Source organism: Lissotriton vulgaris, chromosome 2_1 (assembly GCF_964263255.1).
Source record: "Lissotriton vulgaris chromosome 2_1, aLisVul1.2, whole genome shotgun sequence".
Lineage (NCBI taxonomy): Eukaryota > Metazoa > Chordata > Amphibia > Caudata > Salamandridae > Lissotriton > Lissotriton vulgaris.
This window is the reverse complement of record NC_141687.1, coordinates 16,179,052-16,196,869: the sequence shown is the minus strand read 5'-3', so window position 1 is coordinate 16,196,869 and position 17,818 is coordinate 16,179,052. Positions and strand designations below refer to the sequence as shown.

At 50.3% G+C, this 17,818-nt stretch overlaps 1 protein-coding gene across 1 annotated transcript in view; it reads left to right on the top strand.

Annotated features, from left to right (window-relative positions):
• Positions 1-17,818, top strand: part of LOC147729472 (unconventional myosin-X-like) — a 763,954-nt gene that overhangs the window by 574,005 nt on the left and 172,131 nt on the right. The window contains exons 22-23 of the mRNA XM_086954339.1: positions 10,224-10,330; positions 15,243-15,587. Coding sequence (XP_086810465.1) covers positions 10,224-10,330; positions 15,243-15,587 — 452 coding nt within the window. The remainder of the gene's footprint in view (positions 1-10,223; positions 10,331-15,242; positions 15,588-17,818) is intronic.

Here is a 17,818-nt window from a genome sequence, read left to right as displayed (position 1 = left end):
TTTATAACGCTACAGCGTTTCAGGGATTGTGCAGCACAGCATACTTTATGCAAATCAATCAGCGCGACGGAAACAGAGCTGCGCTCTATCTGGTAACATTAATCCGCCTGTTTAGAAGCGCTTGTGAACTTTATCTGTGCCCCAGCCTCACTCGAGTTTTCACTACCTCCAGTTTGATTGTTGTTGTCTCCCTGAGCCCTTCCTCCTCGCACCGCTCCCGCCTCCCTGCTGCCCCTCCCACGCCCCTCCCCCCGCAAAGTGCTTTAATGACAGATGCACCCACGCGCAGCGTCCACGCGCTACGGCCGCGCCGAAGCTGCGCCAAAGGTAAGCCCGTCTACGCCCGTCCGCGCCTGGACCGCGCCCAGCGCCAGAGCCCCTGGTCCTCGTAATGTCCACCCCTCCCGCATTACTTACGATGCCTCCACCCTCCTAGCCCTTAACCCCGGTCGACTCCCCAACTGCGTCCAAGCCGCCCCTGGACACACCCATGGACCCTTTTCCTGCAACTCCTGCAAGTTCGACGGCACCAAGAACAACTCCTCATCTACGAACACACAACAGATATCCGACCCCCAACCACCTACAATGCATCCTGCTCAACACCCGCTCGGTCCACAGGCACGCCATTGACCTCTGGAATCTACAAGACACCATCTCGCCAGACGTCGCCTTCCTAACAGAAACCTGGATGAACGCCACATCAGCCCCAGACATCACCATTGCCATCCCGGAAGGCTATAAGATCATTCGCAAGGACCGTACCGGCCACACAGGAGGAGGCATCGCTATCATCCAAAAGAAATCCATCCGCATCTCAACCACCTCAGACGTCAATCTCGCGAACTCTGAATACCTTCATTTCCAGATCCACACCGACCCCAAGACCACACTCAGAGGCACCCTCCTTTACAGGCCACCAGGACCCCGCGCACAATTTAGTGAAGACATCACGGACTTCATCACTCCACACGCGCTCCCCTCCGAGGATTACATCCTTTTGGGAGACCTCAACTTTCACCTTGAAAAGAACAACGACCGCAACACCACCACCCTTTTGGACAACCTCGCCAACCTCGGACTTAAACAACTTGTCACTACCCTCACCCACATCGCAGGTCACACACTCGACCCTATCTTCACCTCCAGCAAACATGTCTCCTTCAGCCACACCACAGCTCTCCTTTGGACTGACCACAGCTGCGTTCACTTTACCTACAACAAGCCCACATCCAACAACCACCCCCAACCCACGCTGCAAAGAAACTGGAACAAAATCACCATCGACCAGATCTCCTCATCGCTTCTTCAAAACCCCCCAGCCCACTCCTCAAACCCAAACCAAGCAGCCACCAACCTCACCCAATGGTTATCCAACAGCGCCAACATCCTAGCACCACTGAAAAAACGACAAATCAAACTAGGCAGCAAGAAGGCCTCCTGGTTCAACGATGATCTTAAGAAATCCAAGAAACTCTGTCGCTCCCTTGAGAAGGCCTGGAAAAAAGACCCAACCACCAGCACCAAGGACGCCTTCAAAAACGCCACCCGCATGCACCACCAACTGATCCGGAATGCCAAGAAAGCCGCTTTCAAGGACCGACTAGATAACAACGCCCACAACAGCAAGGAATTATTCAACATCGTCAAGGAATTTACCAACCCTTCAGCCAACTCCAACGACATCACCCCCTCTCAAGCCCTCTGCGACTCCCTAGCTTCATTCTTCCACAACAAAATCGCAGACATCCACAACAGCTTCGACAACCAACCCAAAGACCAACCCACCCAACCCCCTGCAGGACCCCCACCCCCCCTGAACATCCTCAGTGACTGGAAGCCAATCTCCACTGAGGACACCATCCGTCTGATGAACTCTATCCACTCAGGATCCCCCACAGACCCATGCCCTCATCACATCTTTAACAAAGCATACTCCATTATAGCACCGCACCTCCGAGACGTCATCAACTGCTCCCTCAACTCCGCAACCTTCCCGGAAAGCTGGAAACATGCCGAACTCAGCGCCCTCCTGAAGAAACCCACAGCTGACCCCAACAAACTCAAAAACTACCGCCCTATCTCATTCCTTCCATTCCCGGCCAAAGTCATCGAGAAAGCGGTCAACAACCAGCTCGCCGCATTCCTCGAAACCAACAAATCCCTCGACTCCTCACAATCCGGCTTCCGAGCCAAGCACAGCACTGAAACCGCCCTCATCGCAGCAACAGACGACATTCGAACTCTACTGGACAATGGAGACACAGTCGCCCTCATCCTCCTCGACCTCTCCGCAGCCTTCGACACGGTCTGTCATAGCACCCTTTTACAACGCCTCAGAAACGTCGGAATCCAAGGAAAAGCACTGGAATGGATCACCTCGTTCCTCACCGGAAGAACCCAGAGAGTCCGCCTTCCACCATTCAAGTCAGAGGCCACTGAAGTCATCTGCGGCGTACCACAAGGATCTTCACTCAGCCCCACCTTCTTCAACGTATGTATGAGCCCCCTCGCGGTCATCGCACGCCAACACAACCTCAACATCATCTCCTACGCCGACGACACCCAGCTGATCCTATCACTCACCAGAGACCCTAACACTGCCAAAACCAACCTGCATGAAGGAATGAAAGAAGTAGCCGAATGGATGAAGCACAGCCGTCTGAAACTGAACTCAGACAAAACAGAAGTCCTCATCCTAGGCACCTCCCCCTCCGCCTGGGATGACTCTTGGTGGCCAGAGGCCCTTGGAAAAGCACCCACCCCGACGGACCACGCACGGAACCTGGGCGTCATCCTGGATTCCTCACTCTCGATGAACAGACAAGTCAACGCCGTTTCTTCATCTTGCTTCAACATTCTTCGCATGCTCAAAAAAACATTTCGCTGGATCCCCACCGAAACTAGAAAAACAGTCACCCACGCTCTGGTCACGAGCCGACTGGACTACGGAAACACCCTCTACGCCGGTATCACCGCAAAACTCCAGAAAAAACTCCAACGCATCCAGAACGCTTCAGCCAGGCTCATATTAGACATCCCGCGTAAAGAACACATCACTGGTCACCTGAAAAACCTCCACTGGCTCCCCGTCAATAAGAGGATTACTTTCCGACTCCTTACCCACGCACACAAAGCACTCTACGAAATCGGACCCGAATGCCTCAACACACGACTGTCCTTCTACACCCCCTCCCGCCAACTACGATCCTCCAACCTGGCCCTTGCCACTGTACCTCGCATCAACAAAACCACCATGGGAGGTAGATCCTTCTCCTACCTGGCAGCTAAAACCTGGAACTCACTTCCCACTCACCTCCGCCTTACTCAGAACCACCTAGCATTCAGAAAGCAACTTAAAACGTGGATATTTGACAAGTAATTCCCCACCCTTCCTCAAGCGCCTTGAGACCCTCTGGGTATGTAGAGCGCTATATAAATTTTTTGACTTGACTTGAGTATTACCTCTGTTAGTAGTGGTTCCTGGGTGGTCCCTCTGTTGGACGTTTGGAAGCATTAATTCTCTTATAAATGGTTCCTTGGTGGTCCCACTTTTTGTGTGGAAGTATTGACTCTGCTAGAAATGGTTCCTGGGTGCTCCCACTGTTTATGTGGAAGTATTGAATCTCCTAGAAATTGTTCCTGGGTGGTCCCACTGCTGTATGTGTGGAAGTATTGACTCTCTTAGAAATGGTTCCTCAGTGGTTCCACTGTTGGATGTGTGGAAGTATTGATATTCTTAGAAATGGTTCTTCAGTGGCCCCACTGTTTGTGTGGAAGTATTGACTCTCTCAGAAATGGTTCCTGGGTGGTCCCACTGTTTGTGTGGAAGTACTGACTCTCCTAGAAATGGTTCCTGGGTGGTTCCACTGTTGGATGTGTGGCAGTAATTACTCTCCTAGAAATGTTTCCTCAGTAGTTCCACTTTTGGACGTGTGGAAGTATTAACTCTTAGAAATAGTTCCTTGGTGGCCCCACTGTTTGCGTGAAAGTATTGACTCTCCTAGAAATGGTTCCTGGTTGGTCCCACTGTTGGAGGTGTGAAAGTATTGACTCTCTTGGAAGTGGTTCGTGTGTGGTCCCACTGTTGGATGTGTTGAAGTATTAACTGTTTCAGAAATGGTTCCTGGCTGTTCCCAGTGTTTGTGTTGAAGTATTGATTCTGCTAGAAATGGTTCCTGGGCGGTCCCACTGTTTGTGTGGAAGTATTGACTCTCCTTAAAATGGTTCCCGGGTGGTCCCACTGTTGGATGTGTGGAAGAATTAACTCTCTTATAAATTGTTCCTGGGTGGTCCCACTGTTGAAAGTGTGGAAGTATTGACTCTGCGAGAAATGGTTCCTGGGTGGTCCCACTGTTTGTGTAGAAGTATTGACTCTGCAAGAAATGGTTCCTGGGTGGTCCCACTATTTGTGTGGAAGTATTGACTCTCCTAGAAATGGTTCCTGGGTGGACCCACTGTTGAAAGTGTGGAAGTATTGACTCTCTTAGAAATGGTTCCTGGGTGGTCCCACTGTTTGTGTAGAAGTATTGACTCTGCGAGAAATGGTTCCTGGGTGGTCCCACTGTTTGTATGGAAGTATTGACTCCCTTAGAAATCGTTCCTAGGTGGTCCCTCTTATGGATGTGTGGACTTATTGACTCTCTCAGAAATGGTTCCTGGGTGGTCCCACTGTTTGTGTGGAAGTACTGACTCTCTTAGAAATGGGTCCTGTTGGTCCCACTGTTGGATGTGTGGATGTATTGACTCTCTTAGAAATGGATCCTGGGTGGTCTCACTGTGTAATGTGTAACTATTGACTCTTGTACAAATGGTTCCTGGGTGGTCCCACTTTTGGATGTGTGGAAGTATTGACTCTCTTAGAAATGCTCCCTGGGTGGTCCCACTGTTGGATGTGTGGAAGTATTGTCTCTCCTAGAAATGGTTCCTGGGTGGTTCCACTGTTTGTGTGGCAGTATTTACTCTCCTAGAAATGTTTCCTCGGTGGTTCCACTGTTGGATGTGTGGAAGTATTGACTCTCTTAGAAGTGGTTCGTGTGTGCTCCCACTGTTTGTGTGGAAGTATTAACTCTACTATATATATATATATATATATATATATATATATATATATATATATATATATATATATATATATATATATATATATATATATACACTTTATTGTCCGATTAATTAAAATCATTACAATATAACAGTTCATGAGCCAGAGCAATTTCTTACATTCCTTAAAGATAATAAGAAAGTATTAACAAATCTTTATAACTGTTGGAAGTACATAAAATATCATAAAAAGGTATTTTGTTCAAAACCATGTAAAACAATACATTTCATTATTATTCACCTTACATATTAATAAACCAATTCGTACAAATAATCTTTGAGTCCCCTGTCTGTTTTTTTTTTGTTTTTGTTTTTTGTTTTTTCATTAACCCCTAAAAAGAAGCAGAACATACAGTAACAAATGTTTGGTCCAGTTGTGTTCCTAATACTTAAAATATAAAGTGCATCCATGCATCTTAAAATTTCCCCAAACTTCAGATACGTTATATATTTTATCAAGTTACATTGCCAGTATATTAAAAATCAATATAATTGGAATGATAGCCGCTTTCAATTCTTATAAATGACCACAACGCGTCCTGAGCCAGTTTTTTCTCAGCTATAAGAATAAATTTGACAAAGTTAACTGTTATATTGATGATACGCCCTTGAAGGCACAGTATTATCGCTTGGCGACATGTCCTCACCCCATGTTTGTTGAATATTGGTTTTAAAAGTGTTAATCTTTCTTGACACAATTTGGGGCAAATGCATACAATGTGCAATAGCGTTTCATTAATATAACCACATAATCTACACTTTTGTGATTTCCAAACTTGTACCCATCTCGGTGTACCATCTTTTGTTGGGTAATGTCCAAACCTAAGCTTGAGCAATATATCCCTTACAGCCGGTTTCAAGCAAGAAGTTAGATAGAATTGGGGTTCAATTTTATTGTATGAATTAGTAACCGACCAGGCATGCTTTTTTTTAATAATCTGCTCCTGATCTATTATTAATGATACTAATTTAGTTGATTGATTTAAAATCTGTTTTAAAATGGTTTTATTTCTAATCCTATTATCAAAAGGTTGGAGCTTGAAAGTATTCAAACTTTCCGTTAAGTATGACCTCCATGGTCTTGTATACTCCTTCTTATTAATTTCTTGCCAACACATATATGCAAGGGACTCCGGTTCCGATAAGTAAAGTGAGAATAGACATTTTAAAAATGCTGCTTGTCTTAGTAATGTTTGATTTTGCAAACCAAATTCCAGTCTAACTGTATCATGTCCAACATTTTGGGAAATCCTAAAAATTGACATAAAAACTTTTCTTTGTAATTTATCCAGCAGTTGGCTATCTTTTTCTCTAAAAATTATTGACCCATATGTAAGCGCAGGGATAAGTTTCGCCTTCATTACTTTTAGTAAAGGATTGTAACTAGGGCATGAAAGTTTGTCACGCAATGATCTAAAGGCAAAAGACAATGAAGTTGCCTTGACCTTTAAATTATCACAGAGTGATTTAAAAGTCATTCTGTCGTCCAGCGTAACTCCTAAGTATTTATACTACTTTACAGTTTCAATAGATAAATCCTTCATCTTCCATAATGTCTTACTTGATTTTGTCGCTCCTATTATCATAATTTTTGTTTTTTGGCATTTATATGTAAACCATTTGCCAATATATATTGTTCAAATGACTCTATCAATCTTTGCAGCCCTATTTGCGTGTGACTTAGCAGAATAGTATTGTCTGCATATTGCAAATATTTTACACTTTGGCCTGCAAGAATTGGTGTGTGTGCATTTACACTATGTAAATGATGCGACAAATCTGCCATAAAAAGGTTAAAAAGACAGGGGGCAAGTACGCAGCCCTGTTTAAGGCCACTATATGTTTCAAGGCGACGTGTGGTACTACTTCCATCCCCCACTTTGATCTGTACCCACGTATTTGTATAGAATAGCACAATCGTATCTTAAAGGTTTTTGGTACGCCCCATGCTGACAACTTTGCCCAAAGAAGGTTACGTGGAACAGAATCAAAAGCTGCCTTTAGATCTACATAACAAATAAAAAGTTTTTGCTTTTTGTATTTGGTTTTCTCTGCCAGCAAGGTAAGTAACAGCAAATTCGTTGTTGTCGATTGTCCCCTACGAAATCCAGTTTGAAAAATTGGGATAAATTTCCTTGCAATTGCCCACTCCTCTAGGTCTTTGAGTAATAATATTGCAAACATTTTTGCCTCTACATCTGTTAGGGCAATTAGCCTATAATTTGCTGGGTTTTCAGGGGGGCCACTTTTATAAATCGGGTGTATTATTCTGCCTTGCCAAGATTCTGGGACATGCTTGGTTTTTACAATCTCTTCAAACATTTGAGTAAGACATTTTGTCCATATGTCTGTTCTTGCTTTAAAAACAGCATTTGGGATCCCGTTTGGACCAGGTGCACCATTTGTTTTCATCCTACTTATCAATGTCTTTACCATGTCCACCTGCGGTGTCTCAAATATTAATAATTGATCATCACAATTTTCTTGCATTCTATTCCCATTATATATGTTAATTATCAACAACAGGTTACATGTGTCGTTAAATGAATTTGGTCCATTTGCAGTATTCAACCCATACAGATTACGAATAAAAGAAATGGTTCCTGGGTGGTCCCACCATTGGATGTGGGGAAGTATTAACTCTCTTAGAAATGGTTGCTGGGTGGTCCCACTGCTTGTGTGGAAATATTTACTCTTAAAAATGGTTCCTGGGTGGTCCCACTGTTGGATGTGTGGAAGTATTAACTCTCTTAGTAGTGGTTCCTGGGTGGTCCCACTGTTGGACGTGTGGAAGTATTGACTCTCCTAGAAATGGTTCCTGGGTGGGCCCACTGTGGAAAGTATGGAAGATTTAACTCTCTTAGAAATGGATCCTGGGTGGTCCCATTGTTTGTGTGGAAGTATTGACTCTGCGAGAAATGGTTCCTGGGTGGACCCACTGTTGGAAGTGTGAACGTATTGACTCTCTTAGAAACGGTTCCTGGGTGGTCCCGCTGTTGGATGTGTGGAAGTATTATGTCTCTTAGAAATGGTTCCTGGGTGGTCCTACTTTTTGTTTGGAAGTATTGATTCTCTTACAAGGGGTTCATGAGTGGTTCTGTTATTGAATGTGTGAAAGTATTGAGATTGTACAGGAAAGGGTACTTGGGTGGTCCCACTGTTGGCAGTGTGGGGATACTGTCTCTCATGGAAAGGGTTTGTGTGGTCCTACTATTGGAAGTTTGGGAGCATTAATACTCTTCTGGAAAGGGTTCATATGTGGGCACACGTTTGTATGGTGTGGAAGTCTTAACACTATACTGGAAAAAGTGCATGGGTGATCTCACTGTTGGATGTGTGATTGTAGGACGTTGGCTCTCTATATGGTTAACTAAAATGAAGTACACAGTGCTGAGTCCAGCGGATCCCCAAAAGGTGTGCAGAGGTAAAAGCAAATAATTTGAACGCTCTTTTTGTGGTAGTGTTTGCGAGCAGTTAGGATTATCGGAGGGTAGTGATAAGCATTTGTTGTCACACAAAGGAAATAAGTTAGACACACTCCAAGTATAAATTCTCGAAACCAATTAGGAAAAATAAAGTTGCATCTTGATAGATCATTTTAGAAACCAAGATCTTTGTTCTACAGTTAAAACATGCTTTGAATGTAGATTTTTAACCAAATGCATTTCAAGACACAAATGCTTACTGGTTTTAAGCAACAGTGCTCAATACCATCTGGCAGAGACCGTTGCGGACAAGGGGAAGAAAAGTAGAAGGTTAGATAACAGAGTACCGCCAACACATTTACAATCAAGGTCGATGGAAACACCCCTCCATGGAGTTTTGGGGGACCACGATCACCCAGAGTTCAGAAGAAATTTTACTCTAGGGGAGTTTGAGTTTTGGAAGTCTCAGGGCTCCGGCACAGCAGGCATTTCTGGGTTACTTTGATCGAAGGTGCCGGGGTTCTGGGGATGCAGAATTGGTTCTTTACTGGTGGCTTTCAGCCACAGGTGTGGTGAGGGCAGTCTGTCGTGGTCGGAGCGGTCGTGCCCAAGTTGCTGCTTATGCACAGTCTACGCCACGTCAAAGCTTGTACGGGCTCACAGGAGCAGGGCTGTTTCCAACACCGTCACAGGTACTGTGAGTATCCCTCAGACTGGTGGATGCCTTGTAGGGGTTGGTTACGGGTCTGGTGGCCAACAAGCCTTGGCTGCGGCAACTTTTGGTTGGTGGTGTGAATTGTGTTTACACGGTCCGTGCTGGTCTTTATTGACGGTGTGCCGGGTACTAGTACCACTAGTCCAAAGGGAGGTCCCAGGCAATTGGTGAAGGCTGGCAGGGCTCTGGGATTCTTGTAGGCTGCACAGGTTTCAGGTAGGGATGGCAGGCAGGGTTTGGCGCCGGTTTCATCTGCAGCATGGCCCAGCAGTACATCTTCTTCCTTTGTCTTCTTTTGGTCCCTGGAATCTAAAGTCAAGGTCTTGGAGAGTCACCTAAGTACTGCATTTAGAGGTGTTACAAGGGAAGAAAGGTAGTAGCCAATGGGCTAATTACCTTCGGGGTGTCTACACCCTCTGGTGACTACTTCCTGTGAGAAGAGACACTACCGTAGCTCTGATTGGAGGTTTTCACACCATCTCAAGATGGTGGAATTTCAGTAGAGGGGTTTACCTTGCCCCTCCAGTAGCCTTGGTGAGGGGTCCCTGGGATGGCACAACCAGACCCTTTTCATTACCCATGCCGTTTGTGCCATGGGTACCATTTACTAGGGACTTACAGGGGTATGTGAAGTATTGCCAATCATGGTACAGTGTTTTGGGAAGGAAATCTGGCACTGGGGACCTGGTTAGCAGCAACTCAGTGAACGTACAGTTCGAAATTACATTAGGCAAAAAGTGGGGGCTAACCTCACAAAAAGAGGCACCTTCCTTCCTACAGTGGAAGCATAGACACTCTACTGGGAAGGATGCATGGGTGGTCCCGCTGTTAAATGTGAACGTATTGATACTCTACTGGAAAGGGTTCCTGGGTGGTCCCACTGATGCATATGTAAAAGTATTGACTCTATTGGAACGGGTCCCACCGTTGGAAGTGTCCAGGTTCTGACATAACGTTTCTCCCACCCTTGTCTCCCTCAGGTCTTCCTGAAGGAGGAGCTCGAGCAGAAGCTGGAGAAGAACCGGGAAGAAAAACTGCGAAAAGCAGCTATGGTTATTCGAGCCCACCTGCTGGGCTATAGAGACAGGTGGGTGTGAGACCACAGAGACGGGTGGGTGTGAGACCACAGAGACGGGTGGGTGTGAGACCACAGAGACAGGTGGGTGTGAGACCACAGAGACAGGTGGGTGTGAGACCACAGAGACGGGTGGGTGTGAGACCACAGAGACGGGTGGGTGTGAGACCACAGAGACGGGTGGGTGTGAGACCACAGAGACAGGTGGGTGTGAGACCACAGAGACAGGTGGGTGTGAGACCACAGAGACAGGTGGGTGTGAGACCACAGAGACGGGTGGGTGTGAGACCACAGAGACAGGTGGGTGTGAGACCACAGTGACAGGTGGGTGTGAGACCACAGAGACGGGTGGGTGTGAGACCACAGACGGGTGGGTGTGAGACCGGGTGGGTGTGAGACCACAGAGACGGGTGGGTGTGAGACCACAGAGACGCGTGGGTGTGAGACCACAGAGACGCGTGGGTGTGAGACCACAGAGACGGGTGGGTGTGAGACCACAGAGACGGGTGGGTGTGAGACCACAGAGACGGGTGGGTGTGAGACCACAGAGACGGGTGGGTGTGAGACCACAGAGACGGGTGGGTGTGAGACCACAGAGACGGGTGGGTGTGAGACCACAGAGACGGGTGGGTGTGAGACCACAGAGACGGGTGGGTGAGAGACCACAGAGACGGGTGGGTGAGAGACCACAGAGACGGGTGGGTGCGAGACCACAGAGACGGGTGGGTGCGAGACCACAGAGACGGGTGGGTGAGAGACCACAGAGACGGGTGGGTGCGAGACCACAGAGACGGGTGGGTGTGAGACCACAGACGGGTGGGTGCGAGACCACAGAGACGGGAGGGTGCGAGACCACAGAGACGGGAGGGTGCGAGACCACAGAGACGGGTGGGTGCGAGACCACAGAGACGGGTGGGTGTGAGACCACAGAGACGGGTGGGTGTGAGACCACAGAGACGGGTGGGTGTGAGACCACAGAGACGGGTGGGTGTGAGACCACAGAGACGGGTGGGTGTGAGACCACAGAGACGGGTGGGTGTGAGACCACAGAGACGGGTGGGTGCGAGACCACAGAGACGGGTGGGTGCGAGACCACAGAGACGGGTGGGTGCGAGACCACAGAGACGGGTGGGTGCGAGACCACAGAGACAGGCATAGAGACCGGTGGGCATGAGAACACGCACAGTGAGTGATTGACTGTGAGTGCACGCCCAGGGGTACATGGCGCAGGGAGTCAGTGACTTTAGCTCACGCCCTATCCTTTGATGATAACCTTGGACAGGGGTTGGTTTTAATGTTATGGGTCAGAGGTGGCCCTGATAGTGTTTGGGTCTTAGAGAGAAGCTGTTTTGAGGTGCACTTGTGTAGTAACTGGTTGTGATACAAGCCGGTTAAAGCATGTGTACGCGTTCAGCAGCGGCTTCGCCTGCACTCTGTCATGGTGTGCCATCTGGTCGAGGTATCTCATGTTTGTGGACTGGTTGCAGGTTGTGTTTGGTGGGCGTATGGTATTTTAAAGCTTTATGAATAGAACAAAGATTGCTGTGGGTTCTGTGCCTGGTTGAATCTGGTTGCTTTGGTCTGTGGCCCTCGGACAAAGAGGTTCATGGTTGTGCTCCTGGGATCAGGGTTGTTTGTGGCATCGAGACTGTAGAGGAAGCTTCAGCAGTACATGCCTGGTGTAGGGAAAGAACTGGTATTAAACTGTTCATGTTCGTTTTGGTCTGGGTTGGACCATGGCTGGGGCCTAGGGTAGGTCTGTGAGCTGGTGTGTCCCTTTGGCAGTGTGTGTCCTTTGGCTGTTGGCGGTGGCCAGTCGGTACTACTGATTGTGTGAGCCTTGGCTGGAGGCATTCTGAGGTGCGTCTCTGGGACCCCAGATGTTTATGGTGCCACTCAGATCTTTGACAGTGTGTGGTTGTGGCATCTTTTCTTTTAATGGGTGGTTGTTGACTCTCTTCCTCTGGTTCTGTTGGTCTTGGTCTGGGTAATTGTAGAGCTCGTGAGTCCTCACGGAAGCTTTCCTGGACGAACCATGCTGGCTAGTTCTGGAAGGCGCTCAGCCATGCTGCCTGTTCTGGACCCCAGCAGGGGAGATGTCTCATTCTGGTGTGTTTGTGGCAGTGTTGTCCGCTTGTGGTGCAGGAGGCAGCTGTGATGTCTGAACCCACAGCACACGCTGCCATGTTATGTGGGTCTGGCACCGGACAACATGGGGGCAGCGTGTGCTGTGGGTTCAGACATCACAGCTGCCCCCTGCACCACAAGCTGACAACACTGCTACAAACACACCAGAATGAGTTCTAGTCTATCTGGAAGCCATGTTAGGTGATTCTGGCCCATGTGTTAGCCATTGTGTCGGATTCTGGCACATGTTGTAGCCATGTTTTCAGACTCTGGTGTATGTGAAAGTCATGTTCTTTGATTCCTGTGTGTTTGGTAGCCATGTTGTTTGATTCTTGTCTATGCATCAGCCATGGTGTCTGATTCTTGTGTATCAGGAAGCCTTGTTTTCTGGTTCTAGTGTGTCAGGAAGCCATGATGGGTGATCCTGGCCCATGTTTTAGCCATGGTGTCTGATTCTTGCACATCTTGTAGCCATGTTTTCGGAATCTGCTGAATGTGGTAGCCATGTGTTGTGATTCTTGTGTATGTGTCAATCAATCAATCAATCAACAACATTTGTAGAGCGCACTACAAACCTGTGAGGGTTTCAAGGTGCTGGGAGAAGGGGCGGGGGGGTGCTACTGATCGAACAGCCAGGTCTTGAGTAGCCTCCTGAAGGTCAGCAGGTCTTGGGTCTGTCATAGGTTCAGTGGGAGGGTCTTTCCAGGTTCTGGCGACAAGGTGGGAGAAGGACCTCCCGCTTGTGGTTTTCCTTCGGAAGCGCGGTATGGTGGCGAGAGCGAGGTCAGCGGAGCGGAGCTGGCGGTTGGGGGTGTAGAAGGAAAGTCGTTTGTTGAGGTAGGCTGGGCTGGTATTGTGGAGTGCCTTGTGTGCGTGGAGGAGGAACTTGAAGGATATCCTCTTGTTGACGGGGAGCCAGTGCAGGTTTCTCAGGTGGGGGGTGATGTGCCTAGGTTGCGTGCGTGGTCGGTGGGTGTCGGGGCTATCCCAAGTGCCGTTGGCCACCAGGAGTCATCCCAGGCTGAGGGGTTGGAGCCGAGGATGAGGACTTCCATTTTGTCCGTGTTCAGCTTTAGTCGGCTGGTCATCATCCAGTTGGCGACAGCCTTTATTCCTTCGTGGAGGTAGGCTTTGGTGGTGATGGGGTCCTTGATGAGGGAGAGAATCATTTGAGTTTTGTCGGCATAGGAGATTATGTTGAGGTCGTGCTGTCGTGCGACATGTGCGAGCAGGGCCATGTAAATGTTGAACAGTGTCGGGCTTAGGGAGGAGCCCTGGGGTATGCCGCAGATGATCTTAGAGGCTTTGGATCGGAATTTAGGGAGGCGGACGCTCTGGGTTCTGCCGGAGAGGAAGGAGGTGGTCCATTCTAGGGCTCTGTCATGGATCCCTATGGCGTGGAGGCATGTGCGTAGTGTGCGATGGCAGACAGTGTCGAAGGCGGTGGAGAGGTCCAGGAGGATGAGAGCTGCGGTTTCACCATTGTCCAGCAGTTTTCTGATGTCGTCAGTGGCAGCAATGAGGGCAGTCTCAGTGCTGTGGTTGCTTCGGAATCCTGACTGGGAAGGGTCCAGGATTCTGTTTTCTTCGAGGTATCGGGTTAGCTGTCTGTTGACTATTTTCTTGATGACCTTGGCCGAGAAAAGGAGCAAAGTGATGGGCTGGAAGTTCTTGAGGGCTTTAGGGTCAGCCCTTGGTTTTTTGAGTAGGGGGTTGATCTCGGCTTGTTTTCAGATCTCTGTCAAGGTCGCGGCCTCGAGGGAGAGATTGATGACGTTGCGCATGTGGGGTGCGATGGAGCGGTTTGCTCTGTTGAAGTCGTGGTGCAGAAATGGGTCTGATGGGGAACCGGAGTGGATTGTGCTCATGGTCTTGATGGTGTCATCGATGCTCATGATGGTCCAGGCTAGCAGGGGGTTGTGATCGATGGTGTACGGAGGGATGTTAAAGAGCTCCTTGCTGTTGTGTGCGTTGTTGTCGAGGCGGTCTTTGAAGGAGGCCCTCTTGGCCATCCTGATGAGGTGGTGGTGGTTGCGGATGGTGTCCTTGTGTGCTGCATGGCTGTCCGGAATTTGTTCACTGTGCAATTTCTTCTCTAGTTTCCGGCAGGCTCGCATAGAGGTTAGGATTTCTGGGTTGAACCAGCTGGCCCTCTTGCTGGGGTCTCTGTGGGGTGGTTTCTTCAGCGGGGCAAGGGTTTGGCGCAGTCATCGATCAAGCGTCTGAGTTTGCGGGCAGCGTCGTTGGTGTTGGAGGGTTCGGTGGGTGGGCTGAGAGCGAGATTTGCATGAAGTTGGTCTTCGGTGATTTTTCTCCAGTAGCGGCGAGGGATCTGTTGGGTGCGGTGGTGTGTGGTGGGTTTCTGGAAGGAGAAGTGGATGCAGTGGTGGTCGGTCCAGAGGAGTTCGATGGTGTGGCTGAAAGCGACGTGGGGGCTTGGGGAGAAGATGGGGTCAAGCGTGTGGCCTGCAGAGTGGGTGGGCGTTGTGACGAGTTGTGTCGGTCCGAGGTTGTCGAGGTTATCGATCAAGGTTGTCGAGTTGCTGTCGTTGTTATATGTGTCAGCCCTGGTGTCTGATTCTAGTGAGTCAGGAAGCCATGCAGGGTGATCCTGGCCCATGCGGTAGCCATGTGTTATGATTCTTGCCTATGCATCAATCATGGGGTCTGACTCTGACGAGTGTCCAGCACCGCCTGGTTTTCCCTCCCGCTCGCCCAGCCGCCCCTGGGCCAGGGTGAGTCCACTGGCCCCCTGCCAGCCCGCTTCCTAAAGCTTTCTTTTCTGACCCCCCTCCAGGAAGCGCTTCCGGGCGCTGCAGCTCAGCGTGCTCACCCTTCAGAAGCACCACCGGGCCTTCTTGTGCAGGCGCTACTTCCGGAGCCTGCAGGCCGCGGCCCTCCTGCTCCAGAGGGTCTGGAGAGGGCAGCTGGGCCGGCGGAGGTACCTGCTGCTGCAGCAAGAGGAGCGCAGGCGCCTCGAAGAGGAGCGCAGGCGCCTAGAAGAGGAGCAGAGGCGCCAAGAAGAGCAGCAAAGAAGGCTGGAGGAGGAGCAGAGGATGAGGAGGGTGGAGGAAGAGCGGAGGCTGCAGGAGGAAGAGCGGAGGAGGCGGGAGGAGGAAGCACGGGAGGACGAGGAGAACAGGTTTGTCAGCTCCGGACTGTGGCTCTGCCGGCCATGAGGGCATCTTCCAGGGCGAGGGAGAGGGGCAATGAGGTACCGGGGTACATTCGCGACGTGAGTTGACATTTCAGCAGCAGACACAGCTTTACCAGGCCCCCCCAGGCCTGACCCGAAGCACCCTTCCTTGGATGAACCCCTCCCCCACACCCTGCACTGCTCCTCAGGCCTGGCCTGGCAGCAGACCCTCCCTGCCCAGCACTGCTGCACAGCTCTGCCACTGCCAGCTCTGCACACAGATATGAGCCACTGCTCATATCTAACCCCAAAGAGGCCCTAGTCCCAGCACACAGCTCTGCACACAGCTCATATCTAACCCCAAAGAGGCCCTGGTCCCAGCACACAGCTCTGCACACAGCTCTGCAAACAGCTCTGCACACAGCTCTGCCACTGCTCATATCTAACCCCAAAGAGGCCCTGGTCCCAGCACACAGCTCTGCACACAGCTCTGCGCACAGCTCTGCCACTGCTCATATCTAACCCCAAACAGGCCCTGGTCCCAGCACACAGCTCTGCCACTGCTCATATCTAACCCCAAATGGTCCCAGCACACAGCTCTGCCACTGCTCTTATCTAACCCCAAAGAGGCCCTGGTCCAAGCACACAGCTCTGCGCACAGCTCATATCTAACCCCAAAGAGGCCCTGGTCCCAGCACACAGCTCTGCCACTGCTCCTATCTAACCCCAAAGAGGCCCTGGTCCCAGCACACAGCTCTGCCACTGCTCCTATCTAACCCCAAAGAGGCCCTGGTCCCAGCACACAGCTCTGCCACTGCTCCTATCTAACCCCAAAGAGGCCCTGGTCCCAGCACACAGCTCTGCGCACAGCTCATATCTAACCCCAAAGAGGCCCTGGTCCCAGCACACAGCTCTGCCACTGCTCATATCTAACCCCAAAGAGGCCCTGATCCAAGCACACAGCTCTGCGCACAGCTCTGCCACTGCTCCTCGTATCTGACTTGCAAGAGGCCCTGGTCCCAGCCCTGAGACCTGCACACAGCTCTCCACACAGCTCTGCACACAGCTCATATCTAACCCCGAAGAGGCCCCGGTCCCAGCACACAGCTCTGCCACTGCTCATATCTAACCCCAAAGAGGCCCTGGTCCCAGCACACAGCTCTGCACACAGCTCTGCACACAGCTCTGTCACTGCTCATATCTAACCCCAAAGAGGCCCTGGTCCCAGCACACAGCTCTGCCACTGCTCATATCTAACCCCAAAGAGGCCCTGGTCCCAGCACACAGCTCTGCGCACAGCTCTGCCACTGCTCATATCTAACCCCAAAGAGGCCCTGGTCCCAGCACACAGCTCTGCGCACAGCTCTGCCACTGCTCATATCTAACCCCAAAGAGGCCCTGGTCCCAGCACACAGCTCTGCGCACAGCTCTGCCACTGCTCATATCTAACCCCAAAGAGGCCCCGGTCCCAGCACACAGCTCTGCCACTGCTCATATCTAACCCCAAAGAGGCCCTGGTCCCAGCACACAGCTCTGCACACAGCTCTGCACACAGCTCTGCCACTGCTCATATCTAACCCCAAACAGGCCCTGGTCCCAGCACACAGCTCTGAACACAGCTCTGCCACTGCTCATCTCTAACCCCAAAGAGGCCCTGGTCCCAGCACACAGCTCTGCACACAGCTCTGCCATTGCTCTTATCTAACCCCAAAGAGGCCCTGGTCCCAGCACACAGCTCTGCCATTGCTCTTATCTAACCCCAAAGAGGCCCTGGTCCAAGCACACAGCTCTGCACACAGCTCTGCCACTGCTCATATCTAACCCCAAAGAGGCCCTGGTCCCAGCACACAGCTCTGCCACTGCTCTTATCTAACCCCAAAGAGGCCCTGGTCCAAGCACACAGCTCTGCGCACAGCTCTGCCACTGCTCATATCTAACCCCAAAGAGGCCCTGGTCCCAGCACACAGCTCTGCCACTGCTCTTATCTAACCCCAAACAGGTCCTGGTCCAAGCACACAGCTCTGCCACTGCTCATATCTAACCCCAAAGAGGCCCTGGTCCCAGCACACAGCTCTGCACACAGCTCTGCCACTGCTCATATCTAACCCCAAAGAGGCCCTGGTCCCAGCACACAGCTCTGCACACAGCTCTGCCACTGCTCATATCTAACCCCAAAGAGGCCCTGGTCCAAGCACACAGCTCTGCACACAGCTCTGCCACTGCTTATATCTAACCCC